This window comes from Bos grunniens, chromosome 7 (genome assembly GCF_055505025.1).
Source record: "Bos grunniens cultivar Pamir isolate PY7600 chromosome 7, Bosgru_T2T1.0, whole genome shotgun sequence".
Taxonomy (NCBI): Eukaryota; Metazoa; Chordata; class Mammalia; order Artiodactyla; family Bovidae; genus Bos; species Bos grunniens.
In genome coordinates, this window is record NC_141171.1 from 65688650 (window position 1) to 65709510 (window position 20861).

The 20861-nt window shown below is 49.8% G+C and overlaps 1 protein-coding gene and 1 long non-coding RNA gene across 3 annotated transcripts in view; one reads left to right on the top strand and one right to left on the bottom strand.

Moving 5' to 3' along the window:
• The first annotated feature begins 5935 nt into the window (after window positions 1-5935).
• The window catches only part of LOC147369732 (uncharacterized), an 80603-nt gene continuing 65677 nt past the window's right edge, over window positions 5936-20861 (top strand). The window contains exon 1 of the long non-coding RNA XR_015167833.1: window positions 5936-6023. This is a non-coding gene — a long non-coding RNA (uncharacterized LOC147369732). The remainder of the gene's footprint in view (window positions 6024-20861) is intronic.
• HAND1 (heart and neural crest derivatives expressed 1) lies at window positions 12072-15698 on the bottom strand. 2 transcript variants are annotated; one of them, XM_086412574.1, is made up of 2 exons: window positions 14619-15389; window positions 12072-13067 (listed from the first exon to the last, which is right to left on the bottom strand). In XM_086412574.1, the coding sequence occupies exons 1-2, from the start codon at window positions 15168-15170 to the stop codon at window positions 12963-12965; spliced, it is 657 nt and encodes a 218-aa protein (XP_086268700.1). In that variant the 5' UTR covers window positions 15171-15389; the 3' UTR covers window positions 12072-12962. The 2 variants fall into 2 exon arrangements, with proteins under 2 accessions (XP_086268700.1, XP_086268699.1); XM_086412573.1 differs by having other exon boundaries at window positions 12815-13064; window positions 14619-15698.

Below are 20861 nucleotides of genomic sequence, written 5' to 3' on the forward strand. Positions count from 1 at the left end.
ACTGAACCTAGGAGAGGTGCTTTGTTGCCAGGCTTCCCCTGAACTGGCCAACCCCTGCTGAGGTTGACCTCACGTGAGGATCCACAGACATCAGTCATGATGGACAGTCATGTTGGAAGGATGAGCCCACATCTTACTGTACCATTAGGACAGAGGTTCTACCAGGAACCAGACATCCTTTTTTCAAAACAGACCTTTAGAATGTTGAATATCAGATCAGCTGAGGTCCAGCCTTTTGGAAGGGTGGCACTTGCCACCTCCCACCCCCATCAGACTCTTAACAATGCCAATTCCTGGGCCCCACCCCTGGTTCTCAGTATGGAAAGCTCAGGGGCTAAATTCCAGGAATATGAGTTTTTTAATTTCCCCAACTAAGACTCAAGCTTATTAGAGTTGAGAAGTACAAAACTGGTCCAGCGGTTTCTCAATTCAGCAACTTCAAATTCATCAGGAATACTGGTTAGAAATTTCCAGTAAGACCTACTTAATGAAACTCTTTGCCAGGGCAGCCCAGGAAAAATCCCCTGGGGAATTTGTGCATCCAGATGCAGATGGCCCTGAGTCCAACCGCCTAAGGCCCAGGAAGGCAAAGAAGCTACCATCAGCCTCAAGCAGCTCAGAAAGGTCAGAGCTGAGCAAATGCAGTGACGTGCACAGCGAAGACACTTTGAAAATGAATCATTGGAATAGATGCTCTTCCCTCTGGAGAAAAAACGAAAAACAGAATGAAAATAATCCACAGTGCCTGGCATGTAGGAAGACACAAAAAATGTCTGGAATTGAATCTTCCATTTACTTAACAGTTTTTTAGTCTGTAAGTATCTTCTACATCCAGACATAATAATAGCCATTGAGTGCAGTGTGCGGGGCTTCCCAGGTGACTCAGAAGGTAAAGAACCCACCTGCAATGCAGGAGACAGAGGAGATGTGGGTTCAATCCCTGGGTCGGGAATTTCTCCTGGAGAAGGAAATGGCAACCCACTCCAGTGTCTTGCCTGGGAAATCCCATGGACAGGAGCCTGGAGGGCTACAGTCTATAGCTTCACAAAGAGTCAGACACGACTGAAGTGACTGAGCACACACGCAGGCAGTGTACATACCAGACAACCTGATACTAATTTTACATGCATTGGTATATCCAGTCTCACTACAGTCATACCAAGTAGGAACTGTTATTAACTCCAGTTTATACAGAAGGAAACACAGGCTCAGAGAGGTCTAGGAACTGTCCAACTAACAACAAGAGCTGGAGACACTCCTTGGAGTGAGTCCAAGGATTGTCCAGCCGAGGGACACTTGTCAGCTCCACCACCAAAGGGCTCAGGAGCACCACATTATGCAGCTGTGCAGCTGCAACAGTTCGCCTTGTCCTGATCAACTGGACTCACTCCACTTTAATGAGGGATTCCTCGAAGTCACTCAGACTCTAGTTAGGAAATTTAATAGGGTTTAATGGAGGTTAACAAGGCACATCCAACTTTCCAGCCAGGTTTTAACTTACCAGAGCTGAACAGAGATTAACAAGCCCAGGAGGTGTAATGGCACCTGCATGATTTAATGGGGTTAATGAAACTGTCAGAGGTTGGCTGAGAGGGACAGAGCTGGAGCACACCTCTGTTAACGAGTCAATCTGCTGAAGGTCAACAGACATTAAAAAGCAGATGCTGGCCCTGGCTTGCCCTGGGGAACCACAGGGCTAGCAAGGAAAAGAAGACCACAGCCAACGTGCCAACCATGCTCCATCCTGGTTACTGGGATCTGGAATTTTATTTTCTTCTTTGTGCTTTCTTGGTGTTGTCTAAATTATTTAGAATGAGCATGAATCATTTTCACCAAAATTGTAAAATAGCAAAGCAGGTTTTTTTTTTAAGTGCTCTCAAATGCATTTACTCTCCCTTTGTATGGTTTGTTGCTGCTGCTCCTGCTGCTATGTCGCTTCAGTTGTGTCCAACTCTGTGTGACCCCAGAGACGGCAGCCCACCAGGCTCCCCCATCCCTGGGATTCTCAAGGCAAGAACACTGGAGCGGGTTGCCATTTCCTTCTCCAGTGCATGAAAGTGAAAAGTGAAAGAGAAGTCGCTCAGTTGTATCCGACTCTAATGACCCCATGGACTGCGCCTACCAGGCTCCTCCATCCATAGGATTTTCTAGGCAAAAGTACTGGAGTGGGGTGTTTCATCGTCCTAAAACCTGTGGAAAACAGTAAGAGAAATGAAAACAGAAGCAGTAATACATTCTTAAATTAAGCAGCACTTAACTGCTGCAGAGGGTGCCACCTGTTACCTCTGAGGGTCTTTGTCACACGCTACAAAACAGCAGTGTACAGAATGACACTGGTCAGGGGGACAGTGAGTCCTCCTCTGTCTCCCAGATTGCTGCAGTTTCTGGCCTGAGCACTTACTATCTGCCAGGCCCAATATTAAGCTCTTTACGTTCTATTGTTCTATTTGATAGATAAGGAAACAGAAATTTAGAAAGGTGAAACGGTTTGTCCCAGGTCAGCAGAGAGTGGTAGGTGGGGATAAGTCAAACACAGGTCTGTCTGACCCGAGTCCAGTGTGCCTGGCTGCCTGCTAACTGGTTAAGCTAGTATTTTGTGGAAGCATTGTTTAGAACAGTGAAGAACTCTCAAATATGTCAAATAATAGGGGACTGATTTTAACAGTATTACACTTATGTCACCATTGTGAAATATGTAATGACATAGAAGGCTGTTCCTATCAGTTTAGAAATAGCAGATATGTATATCTATGTATGCATATTATATGAATATATATGTGTGGGCGGGTGTGCATATTTATATATCGTATGTATACAGTTGGCCCTCCATATCCACAAGTTCCAAATCGAGGTTACAAAGGGCCAACCGTACCATGCCGTTTCATATAAGGGACCTGAGCATCCATGAATTTTGGTATCTTTGGAGATCTGGAGCCATCTCCCTGTGAATACAGAGAGATTCAGACTGTATACACTGCATGTGTGTGTATGTGTGTATGTATACACACACATTCCTGAATTTGTGACTATGGGCATATCTGTAGGCATATCAAAACATCTACCAACTCCATGTGTAGCCTGCTGTATCTATGATTCAGAGAAAAGGGGAAAGGTCAGGAAGGAAAGGGCTTTCTGAAAATCAAGGGGGCTTCCTGGAAAAAAGGCTCCTCTGTAGGCCCTTGAGGGAAATGGAAGACAGGAGACAGGAGTGAGGGCAAGTCCAGTCCAGTACAGAAACCCTCACACGCTGGACTGAGGAGCTTGTACTCTGGAGTCACCAAACCTGCTTTCATTAAACACGGAAATGTGATCAAGAAGATGCTTGTGTGTCTACCGGGAGCCAGGGGGAATCTGGAAATGGACTCTGCCCTCCAGGAGCTGGGAATTTCAGAGTTCACACCCTGACAGGGGTGGAAAGCAGTCCTTCCACTGCTGATATCCTAGGATCTGTGAGGAAGCCTTGGAGCCTCCCGAGTTCTGATGAAGGAGCCGGGTGTAATGAGCGCTGAGGTCTTGGAGAAGCCAGTGAAACTTACAAAGTGTGATGAGCTTAATTCAGCCAAGGTGGCTAATGAGACTTCCTGAGAGCGCACGGCCACCAGCAAGGCTGGACTCTGCTAAGGGAGCAGAGGCAGCATACCCGTGCCCACCCATACCCCTCTGAGCATCCTCCTCACGAGACACGGGGCGGCAGGAGTCAGAGGGCCCCAAGGAGAGCCAGTGCCGCCGAGGGGCAGGGGTCAGACTCAGGCTATGTCAGCAAGCAACTGCCTGAAATGAAATCATGTGATGAAGCTCAGCACCGCCGGGAAGAATGAGGTCTAAGAGAGCTCAGCTTGCCTGCCAGGGTTTAGCTCAACTAGGTGAAACTGAAACTTGTCTGAGCCCACAGTCCAAGGAGGCCCTGCCATCTCCAATGATAAGGGTATTTTCTTTGTGGTTGCTCATATCATCTTCAAATGCATACTATTCCTGTTTCTATCTAGGAATGTTTCCAAAACTGAACATGAAAAAAGAAAAGTGGTCAGGATGACCTGTAGCAATGGTAGCATTTATTTGTTAAACACCTACTAGGTGCTGGACACAGGGCTAGAACACTTAAGTTCACAGTCATTATCCTCACAGAAACCTGCAGAGAAGCTGTTACCATCCCTAGTTTTCAGATGGTAACTGAGGCTCAAGAGCTGTTAGAAAAACTCAGGATCCCAATAGTCTAGAGTGTTTAAGGGGAAACAGCCCCCTGCATTCTGTTAGCCCAGAGCAATAGTGACAGAAGGATGCTGTTACCAACAGAAGATTATGTTTTGTTCAGTAGCTCCCATCCAAAGAAACAGAAGGAAAAAAAAACATATATATATATATATGGGATGCATCGTACACTCCACATAGTAGGAAAATACAGATCCCTGACCTAAGGTGCCTTTAGAGGATTTGGATTGCAAAACCCTAATGTCCTTTGTTGGATGCTTTCGAATTGTGGTGCTGGAGAAGACTCTTGAGAATCCCTTCGACTGCAAGGAGATCAATCCTGAATATTCACTGGAAGGACTGATGCTGAGGCTGAAGCTCCAGTACTTTGGCCACCTGATGTGAAGAGCTGACTCACTGGAAAATACCCTGATGCTAGGAAAGATTGCATGCAAAAGGAGAAGGAGGCAACAGAGGATAGGATGGCTGGATAGACTCAATGGACATGTGAGTGAAAGTCACTTAGTCGTGTCCGACTCTGCAACCCCATGGACTTATACAGTCCATGGAATTCTCCAGGCCAACATACTGGAATGGGTAGCCTTTCCCTTCTCCAGGAGATCTTCCCAACCCAGGGATTGAATCCAGGTCTCCCACATTGCAGGCGGATTCTTTACCAGCTGAGCCACAAGGAAAGCCCAAGAATACTGGAGTGGGTAGCCTATCCCTTCTCCAGTGGATTTTCCTGACCCAGGAATTGAACTGGGGTCTCCTGCATTGCAGGCGGATTCTTTACCAACTGAGCTATCAGGGAAGCCAATGCACACAAATCTGAGCAAATTCAGGAGATAGTGGAGGACAGAAGAGCCTGGCATGCTGCAGTCCATGGGGTTGCAAAGAGTTGGAAGTGACTGAACAACAATGACAACAACATCCCGCAGGAGTTAACCTCATGCCCAGGACTCCTAACTCTGTGAACTTTCTGGGTCCCCTCTCTTCTCTCCTCAGCTTCCAAAGGAAGTTAGAAAAAGTGTGCCCTGGGACTCTGGGATCACTGTTTGAGAGTGGAAGTGAAGTCACTCCGTCATGTCACACTCTGCGACCCTATGAACTGTAGCCCACCAGCTCCTCTCCATGAGTTTTCCAGGCAAGAATTCTGGAGTGGGTTGCCACTGCTAAGGGGAATTTGACTAATGCTATACACTGAACTTGCCACCAGGTGGCGCCTTCCCCTTAGTCAGTGGCAACCCCAGGCCACTGGGGAAGGCTCAGGGCTATTTTCTGTGCCCTTCATAAGCTGCTGTGTTTGGCAAACGCCTTGATTCATATCAAAGCAAAAATCTGGACAGTCAGAGCAGAAAGGGACTTAGTTCTCTGGTCCTAACCCTTCATTTTACAGATGATACCAAGGTCCAGTGGGAGCAAGGAAGTGCCCAAGTTCACACAGCAGGCTGAACTCTTCACTGCTGGGTGTATTGCTTTTTCCACCATGCTAACTGTTCTCACTCTCCCCTGAACACCTCCCACACGTAACCTGAGACTGCCAGAATCCTACCCTGAGCCAGAGCTGGCTCAGCTTCCCTGCCATTCCCTGCTGTTTCCTCACCAGGCCCTGAAGCCCAATCCCCAGCTGCTACAATAGCAGCAGGAACAATAGCTCAGGTTTATCACTTCCTACTCTGGGCCAGCCTGAGAGCTTCCCATTGGTTATTTAATCATTACTGGATCTTGGCAATGTCGCTGCAAGCTATTCTGCTTTCCTTTTTACAGAAGTCTCAGAGAGGTTAAGAAACCTGTACATTGCCACACAGCTCATCTAACCAGTTCATCTGGCTGTGAGTACAGGCCCTCGGGCCAATCCCAACCTCCCTGTTGATACCTGCCTGGTCTCTCATGCTGTATTCTCTGTTTCAAAACACTATCAAAGACCTTTCCCCCTCCTTTGCCTGACAAGAATTCAGTGGGGTGAGGAAAGGTATTGTTAGCCCATCTTAGAGATTAGAGGACTGGAGCCCTAGCAGATGATTGGTCCGAAGTCACCTGACTCGTGGGAGACTTGGATATGGAACAAGTTTCCACCACCAGCAGGACATTCTAGAAGACTCTCTACATCTCATAGCCCAACCTACACCCCTGCATCTGTCCCTGAAAATCATGGAACTCAGTGGCCAAAACTGCAGGTTTGGGAGACATGGTACTGGGTCTACCTGCCCTGTATAAGTCATGTGACCATAAACTACCCTCTGTTGTTGTTGGGACAAGTAAGTGAGTCCATGTAGGTTGAGCACTGCTGTTGGGTACACAGGAAGTGCTTAGTAAATGGTGGCTACTTATCGATATGATTAACTAAAGCTCTGTATTTAATACTCCTGCTACACGATCTATTAGGTCTGCACTGTCCAAATGGTAGACACTAGCCATGTTTGCTGGCTTTTGAATGCTTAAAACTTTGTCCAAACTGAGATGTGCTTTAACCTGTGTAAAACACACCCCACTTTCAATCAGTCTGGAAAGAATATGTAAAATATCTCAATAATAATTTTATGTTAGCTACATGTTGATATTATATTCTAGGCATATTGAGTTAAATACATATATCAAATTTAATATTAAATATTACATTGGCCAAAAAGTTCTTATGGAAAAACCAGAACAAATTTTTTTGGCCAACCCAATATATTATATATATTTAATATACATATTTTAATTCAATAATAAATTCACCTGTTTCCCTTTATTTTTTAATGTGGCTACTAGAAAAATTGTAATTACATACATGGCTCCCTTTGGTGACTTGCATAAGAGAAATATACTACTATATTCTTACATTAAGAGCACTATGCCACTTAGTGCTGCCTTAGACAGTTTCAGAAACTCAGCTGCCTCAGCCTGCCTGCCCCTTGGTTTGTCTTAATGATGCGGGATATAAGGGCTTTGAACCAGGACTCTATTCACTAGCTATGTGCCTGTGGGCAGGTCGCTGCAATCTCTGTGCCAATCTTTCCAAAACAAGCAAACCAAAATAAATGCTCAATGCCTCACAAGGCTATTGCAAGGATTAAATAAAATAATAAAAATAGCTCTGCCATGGACACAACACTAAGTGCTCTGCACACTTTATCTCATTTGAACCTCACAAGCCCCAGGAAGTTGGGACATTTTGTATATGAGGAAACTGAGGCTCAGAAGTGTTCAGTAACTTGTGCAGAGTCTCATGGGCACTATCGGATTCTATGCCCCGTCCTGGAAAGAGTGGGGTTAAGTAGACAAGGGGGAAAGAAGAGTACAACTCCCCAGGTAATCTTGGGCAAGTCTCTCCTCTCTGCAGGCCTCAGTTTCCCCTTCTATAAAATGACAGAAATGTTTGGATGGTGTATAAAGATCTTTGAGGTCCCAGTGTGATGGGGTGCTTGAACGTTTCAGGAAACATAAGATTTCTGGATGGCTTCGAAAGTCCGATGCCTTCCGTTGTCCATTCTGTGGGGATAAATGTGCATTTCTGTTTGTTTTAATAACATTTGTAGGAGCTTTATATAGTGTCTATGTCTGCTTACATTAGACGCTGTGTATTATAGTTAAGAGTCTTTCACTATTTCCCATATAAACCTTGTTTTTTATGGGTTTGGGAGAGCTCAGCTGTAAAAACTCCCTTGGTTGAAAAAAAAATTTTTTTTTTCAAACAAATTAGGTTTAAATCAGGAGGCTGATTTCAGACACTTTAGAGCCTGTGTATTTTTTCTTAGCAGTCACTTTTCATTTAAAAAATGAGACTGGCTGATTTTTTAGTTTCATTTCTTTTATGAAGATTTAGGACTTCCCTATTGGCTCAAATGGTAAAGCGTCTGCCTACAATGTGAGAGACCAGGGTTCAGTCCCTGGGTCGGGAAGATCTCCTGGAGAAGGAAATGGCAACCCACTCTAGTATTCTTGCCTGGAAGATCCCATAGACGGAGGAGCCTGGTAGACTACAGTCCATGGGGTCACAAAGAGTCGGACACGACTGAGCAATTTCACTTCACTTCACTTAAGCTGGTTGCTCGAAGAGAAAGATCCAGAGCCTTTTCCAGCAGAGACCTGGGCCTGCTGACTGCCAGCTAATGCCAGCTCAGTCTTTGACTGCTATGTGACCCCGAGCTGGCCTTGTCGCTCTCAGAGTCTTCCTTTCTCCTTCCACCCAGGCGAGCATAATTCCTGCCCTTCTCCCTTCTCCCTTCTAGTAAGGACAAAGATGTCCTTACTAGACATTTTTGTCTAGTAGAAATGAAATAGAAATGAAAAATACTGAGGAAAGGTGAATGTACTATACAAACATCAAAGGCTGGAGCAAAGAATAACATGGTGTTTTTCACCAGCAGAATGTAGATTCCTAGAATCAGTGTTACAGTTAGGAAAGAAGCTAGAGGTCAAGGAGCCCACCCCTTCCTCATTTTATAGATGGGATCCATTCTGAGTTGGAACAGAGGAGGAGGATTCCAGGGGAAGACTAGAGTTAGAATCTAGATCCCTTTACAAACCCCCTTCTTTCTTTCTCATTTTGGAGACCAAAGAAGATTAGACCAAGAGAGGCTGTATTTGTTTGTACACACACACACACACACACACACACACACTCCCTGGAGGTGCTCCAGGATGTGGGGGAAACCCAAGTCCCCAGAGGCAGCCAGACCTGCCCTTTGATCCAAGCCCAGCCTGCCTTTTACCATGTGACCTTGAACAAAGTTCTTCACCTCTCTAAGCCTCACCTGCCTGAGTATTAACCTCATACAATCCTCTTAAGGCTTAAATGAAATAATACATGCTAAGGGCTTAAATAATGTCCTTAATAAAATTTGACAACTTTTTTCTTTTTCAATAAAAAAACTACATTTACTGTGTGGAAGGAATAATGAGCCCTTCAAGACAGATATTTACTATTGTATGTTAATTGGTGATGATTATTAGGATTCTCATTTGTTATTTATACCCACAGTGCCAAGCACAAGGTGGATGCTCAATTAATGTACGTTGAATAAACAGTGTACTGAAAGTACACTGGCCACAGGAGAAATCAGAAGGAAATTTCAGCTTTTTATTGCAAAAATAATACTTATTCATTGTATAAAAATACATATATACATATGGCTAAACAGGAGGAAACATCAAAATTATCCTTATTCCTACAATTCAGAGGTAGAGGTATAAATGTTTTGGTGTACAGTTTTCCACATTTTCTCCATGAATGATATTTATGTATTTATTTTTATGTAAAGCAGGTCGCTACTGACAGTCTTCAGTAAACTGAGAAGGTTTTATTTTCCCTCATTTATATCAGGAACAATCTCTGTATCAATTATATTTTTTTCTTAGGGGCTGAGTAGTAACCCACTGATGGATTTATTTAACCAGTTGTGTAATTATAACAACTTTGGAGATCCCTTTAGATCTTTAGAAAATCTTTAGATCCCTACTATAGATTTCATTCTTTAGTAGACTAGTTCTGTGCTTAAAGCTTTATAACATCAGTATTTTCTTACAGCAAACTCCTGGAATTTACTTTGAAGTTAGTGATTATACTCCACTCCCCGTTAAAAAAAAAAAAAAAGTGATGTCCTTAATTCAAATTAATAATGATACCATCTGTCACAGCCAGGTGGAGGTAGGTTTCCCAGAAAAGGCGTTGAACCCTGGGAGAGAATGAGAAAGTAAAAGGCAGGCTCCAAAGCTACTCCATGGAGATGGAGCTAATGACGGAGGAGAGGGTTGAGAGCCCGGTGCAGGAAGAAGGTCTGGACCCCTGGTGAAGAAGGTCTAGAGCCATCGGCGAAAACTGGTTCCTGAAACCCGGAGCAACTCTGCTCTGCCCAGGGACCTCTGCTTTTACAGCTGGGAGTGAAGACTGGAAATGTGGCTCGAGCGTTCTAGCGATGGAGTTAAGTCCTGGGGACATCCCAGTGACTCCCTCAGTGGGCACTGGCTGGCCCCGTGTCTCAGCTCCCGGGTGCCAGATCTGAGATCAGGATCAGACGTGGCTGGGACCGAATGTGAGGTTCCCAGCTGTCTTTTCCAAGAGGGTTTGCGCCCGGCGGGATGGGGTTTTCAGAGCAGGCTGCCGCGGTCGGTACCCCTCGGTACCCCGCTCTCCTTTCACTGGCCGGGGCTTCAAGAAAGCAGGACCGGGTTCGCATTCTTCCCGTGCCTGGGATACTTCATGGTGCTAAAAATAGTCGCGGGCGGGTGCTCTGTGTATAGCGAGCGGATGGTCGGTAAACTCAACTGGAGTTCTGGGTTCAAATCCAGAAAACGTCTCCTTCGTGCCGGGGCACCTCCAGTGGCTTGCTCCCCGAGTCCCAGTTTCCCTGTGCGTGCCTGGATTTCTAAGGCGCTTCACAGCTCTCGGAAAGAAAATGAAAAAAAGAAAGCTCGATTTTTCTTTCCTGCTCCTCCCCGAGGGGCCTTGGGGCCTCAGGCCGGGTACCAGGGCCGCACAGCTCATTACCGCGAGGTGTTGCCCTAGTTAAATCGCCGGCCCGTTTGATCTGGCGGCGGGTGGCGAAAGGGAATAAAGAAAAAAGTAGGGGAGTCAGAGTAAAGAGAAGCTCACACCTCCGCCGCCGTTTCCTCGCGCCCATAAAACACCTTTTATTAACTCCTTCGCGTCCGGAAAGGCCCCCGTGGCCGCTCAGCCCTGCCACGGGTGTTTACAGCTCAAACTAATGGGGCCCCATATTCACCCCGATGCGGGTACGAGGCGCCTGGGACACGCCTGGCCCCGGCGCTGCCTGAGTTTCCTTTCTAGGCCCCAAGCTCCGGCCTCCAGCTCCGGATGTGGAGCGGGAAAGCGCGGAGAGACCCGCGCACGGGCGCCCGTCCTGGCGCCTGGCTCGCAGAGCGCGCCGGAGACCTGCCCTCACTGCAGAGTATGCGTTCCCTCCGGCGATCGTGAGATACAAAAGCGCTTAGTATAGAGCCTCGCATACAGTTGGCACAAACCAAACTGGTTGTCTGTACACTATTATTCAGGGACAGAAACGCCAGCATTTGCCCGCCCCAGTTCATCCCAGCACGCATCCGAGCCTTGACAAGCGCAGCCACTTTTATTTTCACCCTCACACCTAGCCATGGATGCACACGTGGAGGCTCAAAAACCGCTGCTCTCCTCCAAGGACCCGAAGTGTGCGAATTAGCCACCACGCCCCTTACCCCATCCTTTTGCACAAATCCATATACTTGCACAAATACTTGTTGAGTGCGTTGTTGCTCGGGAGAAATGCCTCACTTTGACCATGAGCACTCACAAACTTCCTTCCCTCACGTCTAAGATCATAGCTGCTCCGTCTTGCCGAGTCCTTACAGTGCGCTGGGTCTGTGTTCCACAGCCGTTTGTCGGCCCCACCTCAGCCACGGGGCTCCATGTGAGTTCTTGCACCAAGGCACAAACTATTATTGTAGGTTCATAATTTCACATAAGTGAACATATTCCGGAGGGCATTCCCCTCTTCCGAGCTACCCTGCCCTTGTGTAGCCTTCCGTTTGTGTGACGGGCCCCCTTCCCACTTGCTCCAGACCGCCGATGGCAGACACCGATGTGCAACACCCATCCACAGACAGGCCCACATGCTGGCCCACAGAAATCCTAGCCTGTCATCTCTGGGTCTAATTCATTTCCAGGTTTCCCTTCTTTAGGTTCATTATAGCTATCATGTATCCCCATCATCTTCTAAGGAGAACTTTGCTTTTTATACCAGGAGTAAATTCTTTATCTCCCCCTGCCCTTGATTTAATTTGCAGTTTGGTTCGACATTTATCAAAAAAAAGAAGAAGTAGTAGTAGGAACAGGAGGTTCTCCAACTAGCAGAAACGATGGAGCAGACCGGGGATAGCTGCCAATATATCACACAGGCTTCTGCTGATTTCAAAAAATGTTTTATTAGTCAAGAGCATAGATACTGCTTTGGCAAAAGGAGGGGACGGTGAGTGGTCATATAGATTTGAGGTAGAAAAAGAGTGGGGATGGGGGGAATTAACAAACACCTGAGCAGAGCAGGCATGGTAGGTAGTTTAAATACATAAAAACTTTTCAACATAGGGAAAAGTTTTTATTTACAAAGGAAGGAAGGAAGGAAGGGAAAGGAAGAAAAGACAAGAAAGAATGGAATAAGGAAGGAAAGAGCCGTTTTCCTTGAACTAAGTAGGAAGTGCAGTGACAAAAAATAAAATACAATAAAAACATCACTGTTTGAGGAAAAACAACAAAGGCAGCCCTTTCTTCTTCCTGGTTTGGTTCTCTTTCCCTGGCAGAAAACTATTGATTCCTCTTATTGCATTTTAATTAGGGAGGAGAGAACGCGCGTTCGCGCGGAGGGTTTTGACGCGAAGCCGAGAGGGGCGCGAGAACGAAAGGCAGATAGTGTAATGGGGAAGGCGTTTAGGGGTCCTGATTTCGCCCCAGAAGGGTTGGAAGGTTACGTCTTAGCGTGCTTGGGTCCCGCAGTCCTTCCTTCTCGAATCGTGCAGCCAAGAGCCGCCCTCTCGGTTGCCGTAGGGGTGGGGATGGTTTTATATATATATATATATATTTCTCTTTCTCTTCATGTATTAAAAACAATTTCAAATGACATTGCACGTGCGATTGAAGTGTGTAGTTGCAGCCGGCGACCTGCCAGCACGCAGCGGAGGCTAGGCGGGATGCTCCCATAAGACCCTGGCATCCAGAGCCGGGCACTGGCCTCCGCCTTCTTTCCTCCCGGGGCTCTGCGTCGGGCAGCTGTGGCGGGATCCTCGGCGCAGGCCTCGGCTCACTGGTTTAACTCCAGCGCCCAGACTTGCTGCGGCCAGCCTGTGCGCCCTTTAATCCTCTTCTCGCCTGGGCCCAGGGCAGGAGGAAAGCCTTCGTGCTGCTGCTGCCAGAGGACACACACAAGAAAGGGGGCGAGAGAGACAGGTTTAAATGTTTCTGCTCCGCTCACCCAGGCGTAGAATAAAAGTAGGGGTGGGGTGAAAGGTGTTGGGAGCAGTAACTGGGAGCCTTTAAATAAGTGACGAATTTTTGTTTGCAAAATAGGCAAACAGGCTCATAAATTTGCCTTTATACGCCGAGTTCCCGGGGGACCCGGATAGGCTGGGCAGCTTCTGGGGGGTTGGTATTGAGAATTTGCTGCGGCTGTTGAAACTGTTGCTCGTAGGTTTGGCTTTATGGCGCCGAAGGGGGACTTCAGGGTTTGCAATGGGAGGGGTGAAAATCAACAGTTTCCTCGCTCGCGGACCTGCACCGGCGACACATCCACCGGCTTTTCTCCTTTAGCGCCTGAGCATGGATACCGGGCCGGGTCCCTCCAACAGGCTCTGGGCGCTCAGAAGTCTCCTCGAATGAGGGAGGAAGTCGGTCTGGCCTAGGATCCCCTTTCCCGGCTACTTGAAAAAATCAGCTATATGCCGGGGGTGGGGATACGCCCAATAACTACTTCCAACCAGGCATCCCGATCCCTGGGCCTGCATCTCTTCCAGCCCAAGGCAGTGGTTTAGAGATTCGCTGACCATGGTCTTTCCCAGTCTCCCGAAGTGACTTCCCTAGATTAGCACTGCTCCTGCAGGTCAGAGAAAACCCAGGGGGGCTCTCTAGTCAACTACAACGCGTGGTGGTCCCCAGTGCAACAATCTAGAGAAACTAGTTGGGCTCCCCAGGCTGGGAATCACTGTCTTCAGAGGCCCCAGAGCCCTGGGCCACTGAAACCAACCTCCAGAAATTGTCACTGGAGAGAATCCAGAAAGGCCTAGTAGGGACTGGGATCTCCAAAGCCAAAAAGAAGTCATCAAGGTGACTGAGGAACCAGTTGGGGGGAGTGGGGAGCAGGGAAACGTCCTCTGGACAGAGAATAAACTGACTTTTTCTACCGAAGTAAACAACCCCTTGGGTAGGTGGCCTCCACATCCTGTCCAGCTCTGGGCCTCAGTTTCCCTATGTGCAATGATGAAAATAGACCAGCCTCTCCAGCAAAGATCTTTTGAAAACAACAGCTGAGTCTATATGCATAAATTCACATTCAGGCAAATGTAAGTAACAAACTCCTACAGCATTCTTAACCTGGCTTCCAGGAGAACCCAGGGATGAATCAGGACCCCTCGAAAATGTAAGTGAAATATATGGTGTGTGCATTTTCTCGGGGTCTGAAGCTTCCAACGGATTCTCAAAAGGGACCCTATGATCCTGTCCGAAAAGGATGAGGTTCCGTCTAAATTCAGTCTTACAAACACTATCCGCATTACAAATGAATTCAAACATGAATCTGCCTCCCTCCACGCAAACAATCCCACAGTTCGACCGTCTCAGAACTCCCCACAGCCTCTCAAAATCTCACGCAGGGCAAGGCAGACTCCTTGCACTGCGTATTCGGCCTGCGGGTGCTCACCACGCCCGCGCCCTTGGCTAGAGCACGCAGGTCCCCCGGACTTACCAGCTCTCTTTTTCGCTTGCTCTCGCGGCCGCCATCCGCCTTCTTCAGTTCGGCCTTGAAGGCCTCGGGGTCGCCAGCCTGTGCGTCCTTGGCCAACACGTCCATCAGGTAGGCGATGTAGCTGGTGGCCAGGCGCAGAGTCTTGATCTTGGAGAGCTTGGTGTCCGCCGGCACGTTGGGGATGCACTCGCGCAGCTCAGCGAACGCGCTGTTAATGCTCTCTGTGCGTCTCCGCTCCTTCTTGGGTCCTGAGCCTTTCCGCCGGCCCAGGCGGCCGCCGAGCGCCTCCAGCCGCCCGGGGCTCTGGCCGGGCCTGGCGTCTGGACCATAGGAGGCGGCGGCTGCCGCGGCTGCGGGCGGTGGCCCGCCGGCGGGGAAGTCCGGGGCGGCGTCAGCGGGGCTCAGCAGCCAGCTCTGGAAGTAGGGCCGCTCTTGGTGACAGCGCGAGGCAGGGCCGAAGAGGAAGGGCTCGTGGAGCATGGGGTGCGCGGGGTGCGGATGGTGATGGTGGTGATGGTGGTGATGATGTGCGTAGCTGCCCACGAGGTTCATGTTGGAGCGGCCCCTGGCCTGCGCCGCCAGCCCGATTAGCGCCGCCCCATGCGCCCCAGAGACTGCCGGGGCCACCCGTGGGCTCTGGGGCGGCGCTCTGGTAGGCACCGGCTTTGAGAGATTCTGGGATAAGGTTGAAGATGACACGCACAGCCCGCCGTCTTCTTGCCTGCTTCGGTCGCAGGCGAGGACGAGGATGCAGAGAGACCAGTTTAACCCTTCTGCGGCCTCCCCTTCAGGGTCTGGCTTATATAAGGCCGGGGCTTTGATGTCAACCTCTCCCCGGAGCCAATGGCAGGGGGGCGGGGAGGAGGAAAGGGGGATGGCCGTCCCTGGTTTTAGGCTCTGCCACTCGACTCTAGCCGCGTGAGGGGACGGGGAGGCGCCCCGTCTCCGCCCCTCCCCCTTTCTCCCCCCTTCCCCCGTCCCCAGTTCCTGAGTTGGGGCTTCGTGATTGAGGCACAGGCCTGTCAATGCCCAGGTCGCCGTCTGCCACCCCCTCCCCGTGTGCCCCAGGAAAGGAATCATGGAGCAAAAAGGCCTTTACCTAGATTTTACAGATAGGGAAACTGAGGCGCCGAAAAAAAGAAAGGTTCTCATTTCTAGACCTTCCAGAATCCTAAATAAGAATTCCAGAGGTTCCCAATCCTGAGCTCCATCTGCTCTACTTGGCCTCAGAGCCAGAAAATGGATCGGGATGCTGGAGCAGGATAGGCCCCTAAGGTTCTCCCCTAAGCCGCCCCAGTCCTTAGTCGCCGGCTCATCTGGCCACACTGCAGCAGGCCCTGCAGCTGGCAGAGCATCCGCCAACTTTGGTCAAGTCTTGTATCTACAGCGCAGGCGGCCACCCACCCGAGTAGAGGTCGGGGACAGGAGGTGGAAGGAGATGGGTGGCAAGTAGGAAGAGGAGGGCTCCGAGCCCACAGGCATTTACTAGTTTGTTCCGGGCTCCAGAGCTTGAGATCACTCTTCTGGCCTCGGGGCGCCTGATCTGGTCCAAAGACCGGCCGGCTGACCGAGGGGCAGCCTCCTCTCCGCCGAACTCGAACGGAGGGCCCAGAGCGCAGCTACGTTGGGCCGCTGCATGCAGGCCACCGCAGTTTTGGCGTTCGATTCTCGGCGCCAAAGCTCACACTGCAAGAAATCAGCGTTTGGCGGTGAATGTACACCGAGGAGACCACCACCTCCACACTCTCCGCGGGGCTCACGGCGTGGGAGAAACTTACTACCCACTGGCGTAGAGACACGGTTCTGGCCGCACCTTCGCGATTTTACCTCCTGACTAGGGCTCTTCCGCTCGTCGAATTTTGTCCCCAGGGGCCTTTCTCTGGGCTGCAACTGGGACTTGGGAATTTCAGGGTGACGGCGCTTGCAGCTGAAGTTCTCTGTTTTATCTCCCTGATGGGAAGCTTCCCAGCTGATGTCCTCATACCTGGGCGCCTCCAGCCTCACCAGCCTTTCCCAGCCAAGCCCCTTCCCTAGGTGGGGTAGAGGGAGTGTACCCTTCTCTCAAAAACAACGTGGAGGGGAAGGCGAGAGGAGAAGAGAAATACATGTCTGCTCTTTTTAGACGTCAGATTTACTTCTTCATCCATTTTTTCAACAAGTATTTGCGTGTACAGTAAATATTTGTACTGACCCCTGCTATGTGCATTGCACACTTAGCAACCCAAAGGTAGAGGGAGAAAGGTCAACTAGCTCATTGCACAGATGGGAAAAGTGAGGCCCGGAAATGAACGATTTTCCTTGGGCTCGGGTAGCCAGTGGATACACTGTATTTTTCTTCTGTACAGACGGAATGGGGACAGTGCAGGGGGAAAAGAGGAAAAAGCTTTGTCCAGAGCCGGTTCCACTTGTGGGAGCTCGGCAGGGCTGTGGGCCCTGGAGGTGCATGGGGGAGGGAGGTCCTTGTTTCCTGCCTGAGGCGGCTGGAAACCCGCCGCTCTCCTGGGCGCCTGGCGCCAGCAGCGCTGGGGTTGGGCCGAGCGCGGAGCCGGAGGCTCGCAGGGAGGGAGCACCCCCGCGCCCAGTTGAGCCGCGGCTCTGCGGAGTCCCGCGCCTCCCCGGCCTGAAGGCGCTCGGGAGTGCGGGTGTGAGGGTAGAGACAGTAATGACTCTGTGAAGGAGCTCAGTCGATACACACCCAGCTGTGGTCCTAGTCCAGCACGATCTCTCAGGACCACCGTTACACATGTACATATAGACACACGCAGCCTCACAAAAAATCACCAGCATAGACCAAAGTCTAGGCATTCCTTGCAGACGCCACAAAATATGCATATTATCTCGGTAACCTATTTACACCCATGCGACACACAACAGCATTTCAATTTTCGTGCATTCCTAGGATTTTACATGTTATCTCTTCGTCACCCATGGGGTGTGCATCTAGCTTCGGATGTGTGACAGCTCTGGGCCACTCCCAACCCTCTATGCAGGCACACTTCCAGACACCATTACAGCAGAGACACATAAACTCCACACAAATAGCACAGCTGAAGGGCTTGACATATACTCTTACTGTCACACTTGTGTACAGGCCCAACCAGTTTGTATCCGTTTCTTTCTGTATTTCTTACTGTATACAGTATTTATAACACAAACTTCTGAAAACCCCATCACACATTTCATGCATTCTCAGTTCTCACACACACAGGTACACAGTCACAATTACTACTATATATGCACAAGCACTCAGAAAAAGAAGTTTTCACATGTTCGTCCATTACACACAGGCACACAAATTCCAAACACTGAGATCAGTTGACATCCTTTCTGTCATACCCGCACAGTCACAGTCACAAGCCGTGGAGGTGAAGTTGAACAACAGCATGCACATTATCACAGCCCCCCACCCCCCCGCCCCGTGATAGGTAGGTACACACAGTGACCCACACACTCCCAGCTCCAGCACCCACCCTCATGTGTCCTGAGCATTTTCCAAGGTTACATAGGTCACTCAGGGTGATTTGAATACTCTCCAAATATCCAGCCTGGTTAGTGTGGTAGGGAATGCATTATCAGTACTGAATGATGGCCAGTCTCATGAGATGTCTTGAAGGGTCCCCAGATCTCCTGGCAGTCCCCTCTGGGTTGTTAAAGAGCAGGGTATGTGTAATCACCTGGGCCCTAGAAAGTGCTGCTCTCCGCCTAGAGTCAAGAGGTCCAAGCAGAGTGGCTCCGGATCCAGGACCACAGCCCTTGGGGACCACTGGGGCTCAGACTCTGCAGCACCCAGCGGAATGGGTGTCAGGGAGATGGCCGGTGGCCCCTAGGCTTCAGACCCACCTTCTGGGAGACCCCAATGGGCTTTGAAGGCCAACCTGGCTTAGGTGCGTGTGGATCAACAGTGGGGACGGGGTAAAGGTATTCTGTCTCCCTTTCCCAGGCTCTATGGTTCGCGAGGTCTGGGACCCAGGAGTTTAGCTGACATTTTTCTAAACTGAGAGGCAAGAGATGAGCCTGAGGAACCTTACTGTGTTCCTTTCCTTCTCTGAGCCTGTTTCCTCATTTTCAGAAAAGGGGGATAGGACTGATAGTCTGGAAGAGGGAAATTTCCAGCTCTGGGCTGTTTCCCGGACCCCGGCTCTAATTCCTCTCTGGGGGCTCTCGGACCTAGCTCTTGGCTTTGGGGCTCCGCTAACGAAAGGACTCTATCCCACCCCACCCCCCACAACCACAGACCAAAGGAGCGGGAGTCAGGGACTCAGGGGTGGGGTGGGACGTCTATCCGCCAGTCTCATATTCCCCCCACCTCACCTCCCTTCCGCATCCTGCAGTGCTCGCTCCGATAGCGTCTTCAGGAGGTCTAGCACTTCCAGCATTTTTAAATGCTCGCTTCTTTCTCCAATTATGCTAGTGAGGTCGTGCGAGAATCCTCATTTCTTAAGATCCATACGGGATCTTAAGCACACAGAGGTTAAAAATGTGTATTAAAGGAGCGTTTAAGCGAGTCTTGCTGGAGAATCGTGCCCGCCCACCCGGACTGAAACTCCGCATGGGCATTCATCCCGTCCCGGTGTGAAACTTCGCATCCTCTGTAAACTGGGGTGCGGTTATACCCACCTCAGAGGGCTGGTGTAAGATTAAGCGAAATTATATAGGTGAAGCTCCTAGCACCTGATAGTAAACCTGGATAAATGGCTCTGTTTTTAGGAATACAATATTAATTCCACAGGGAAAGTAAGTTACCGCGTCACTACATAGCCCGGGTGAGGGAGGTCATCCACCATCCCCTCGCAGGGCTCTGTTCTGAGCTGACGGCTCCCTTTTCTGACCGCATCGAGTCCCCGTCTTTCCCCACCGACCCTCCAGAACTCCACTGTCAGGAGGGAGGCTAGAGATGGGGGACACCGAACATCGCCAGGTGGGGGATAATGTTGCCAGAGTCCTGAATTCCAATTCCGGATCTCACCCACCCGCATTTCATTTGCTGAAGTGTTTGGCGGTGTAGTTTCCGCCTCCTCCAGGACTCAGTTCTCTCATCCGTGCAGTGGACCGGCTGTACTCAAGCCTCAGAAGCCTGGGTGTCCTTCTCCGGCCCGCCCTGCTCCTCCCCTCACTCCCACCCCCGGGACTGGCAGGCCTGGAAGAGCCCGCGCGGCGGCGCCTACCGCAAAACCGTCTCCCGCTGCGTTCCGTGACCTTGACGCCACCAGCAATCCCCGCACCGGACCCCTTATCTAAATAGGGCCGTAAATCAAGGACCTGTCAGGGCCCGGGTAATTACAGGAACTCCATAAAAAGGACCCGGCCGGCCGCCTGTTTATATTAGCGCGGTGTAAAATATTCTCGCTGTCTTGGGGAATCGCGTCGCGCAGTAACGCGCCATAAATCAGTCCGCAGGCCATTTACCCCGCAGCTTGAGTGCGCAAATCCCTTAAACATTTCTCCGCCGCATCTAGAAAGTCTAGGACTTTCCACTCTGGCCCAACCTGCTCCCCAGGGCTAACCCTGGGGTGGGTTGGGTGTGGGGGGTTGGGGAACAACCGGGGCAGGGAAGAGACAGAAAGGTGGGTCTATATCCCCGAGATGATCCTGGGGTGAGCTTCTTGCCTTCGCCAGTGTGTAAGCGTAGCAAGACTACTGAGATTTCGCGTTAAAACCTGCTGAGAAACCTGCCAAGAGAAGGGAAGGGTCTTCCCTAAGGAGACACAGCCGATGGGTGGCAGAAACTTGCAGCTGAAGCCTAGACACCTAGGGGAGACCTGGGTTCCACGGCAGCCTCTGTCTCCTCTTATGTCCCCTTTTCCTGGGATGAGGTGTGGACTGGCCAGAGAGGGTCCAAGCCAGCAGCTGACATTCCACTGTCTATCGTTTAGCTTCGAGAACCCCTGAGCTTCCTGCAACTGTGCACAAAATTCTGTGCGAATGCTATTCTGTGGCGGGGTTGGATGACAGCTCTAATTCCTAGTCCTATCCCCCTTGTTTTACAGGTGGCAAAACAGACCTAGAGGACGGGGAGGCACAGCTAGAAATCGGAGACCTTGCTGCTAAAATAACCCCTTCTGGTTTATCTCCCCCACACTCTTTCCTAAAGAAAAACTAAGAGTGTGCGGTGTGTGTGTGCGTGGGGGGTGGGGGAATGAAACTCTGTCCATTCTTAGGTTTGTAACAGCCTCAAAATTACGGAATCTATTTAAGGTAAACCTGATGCTGCCCATTGTCCAATGCCTAACACAAATCAAGCTT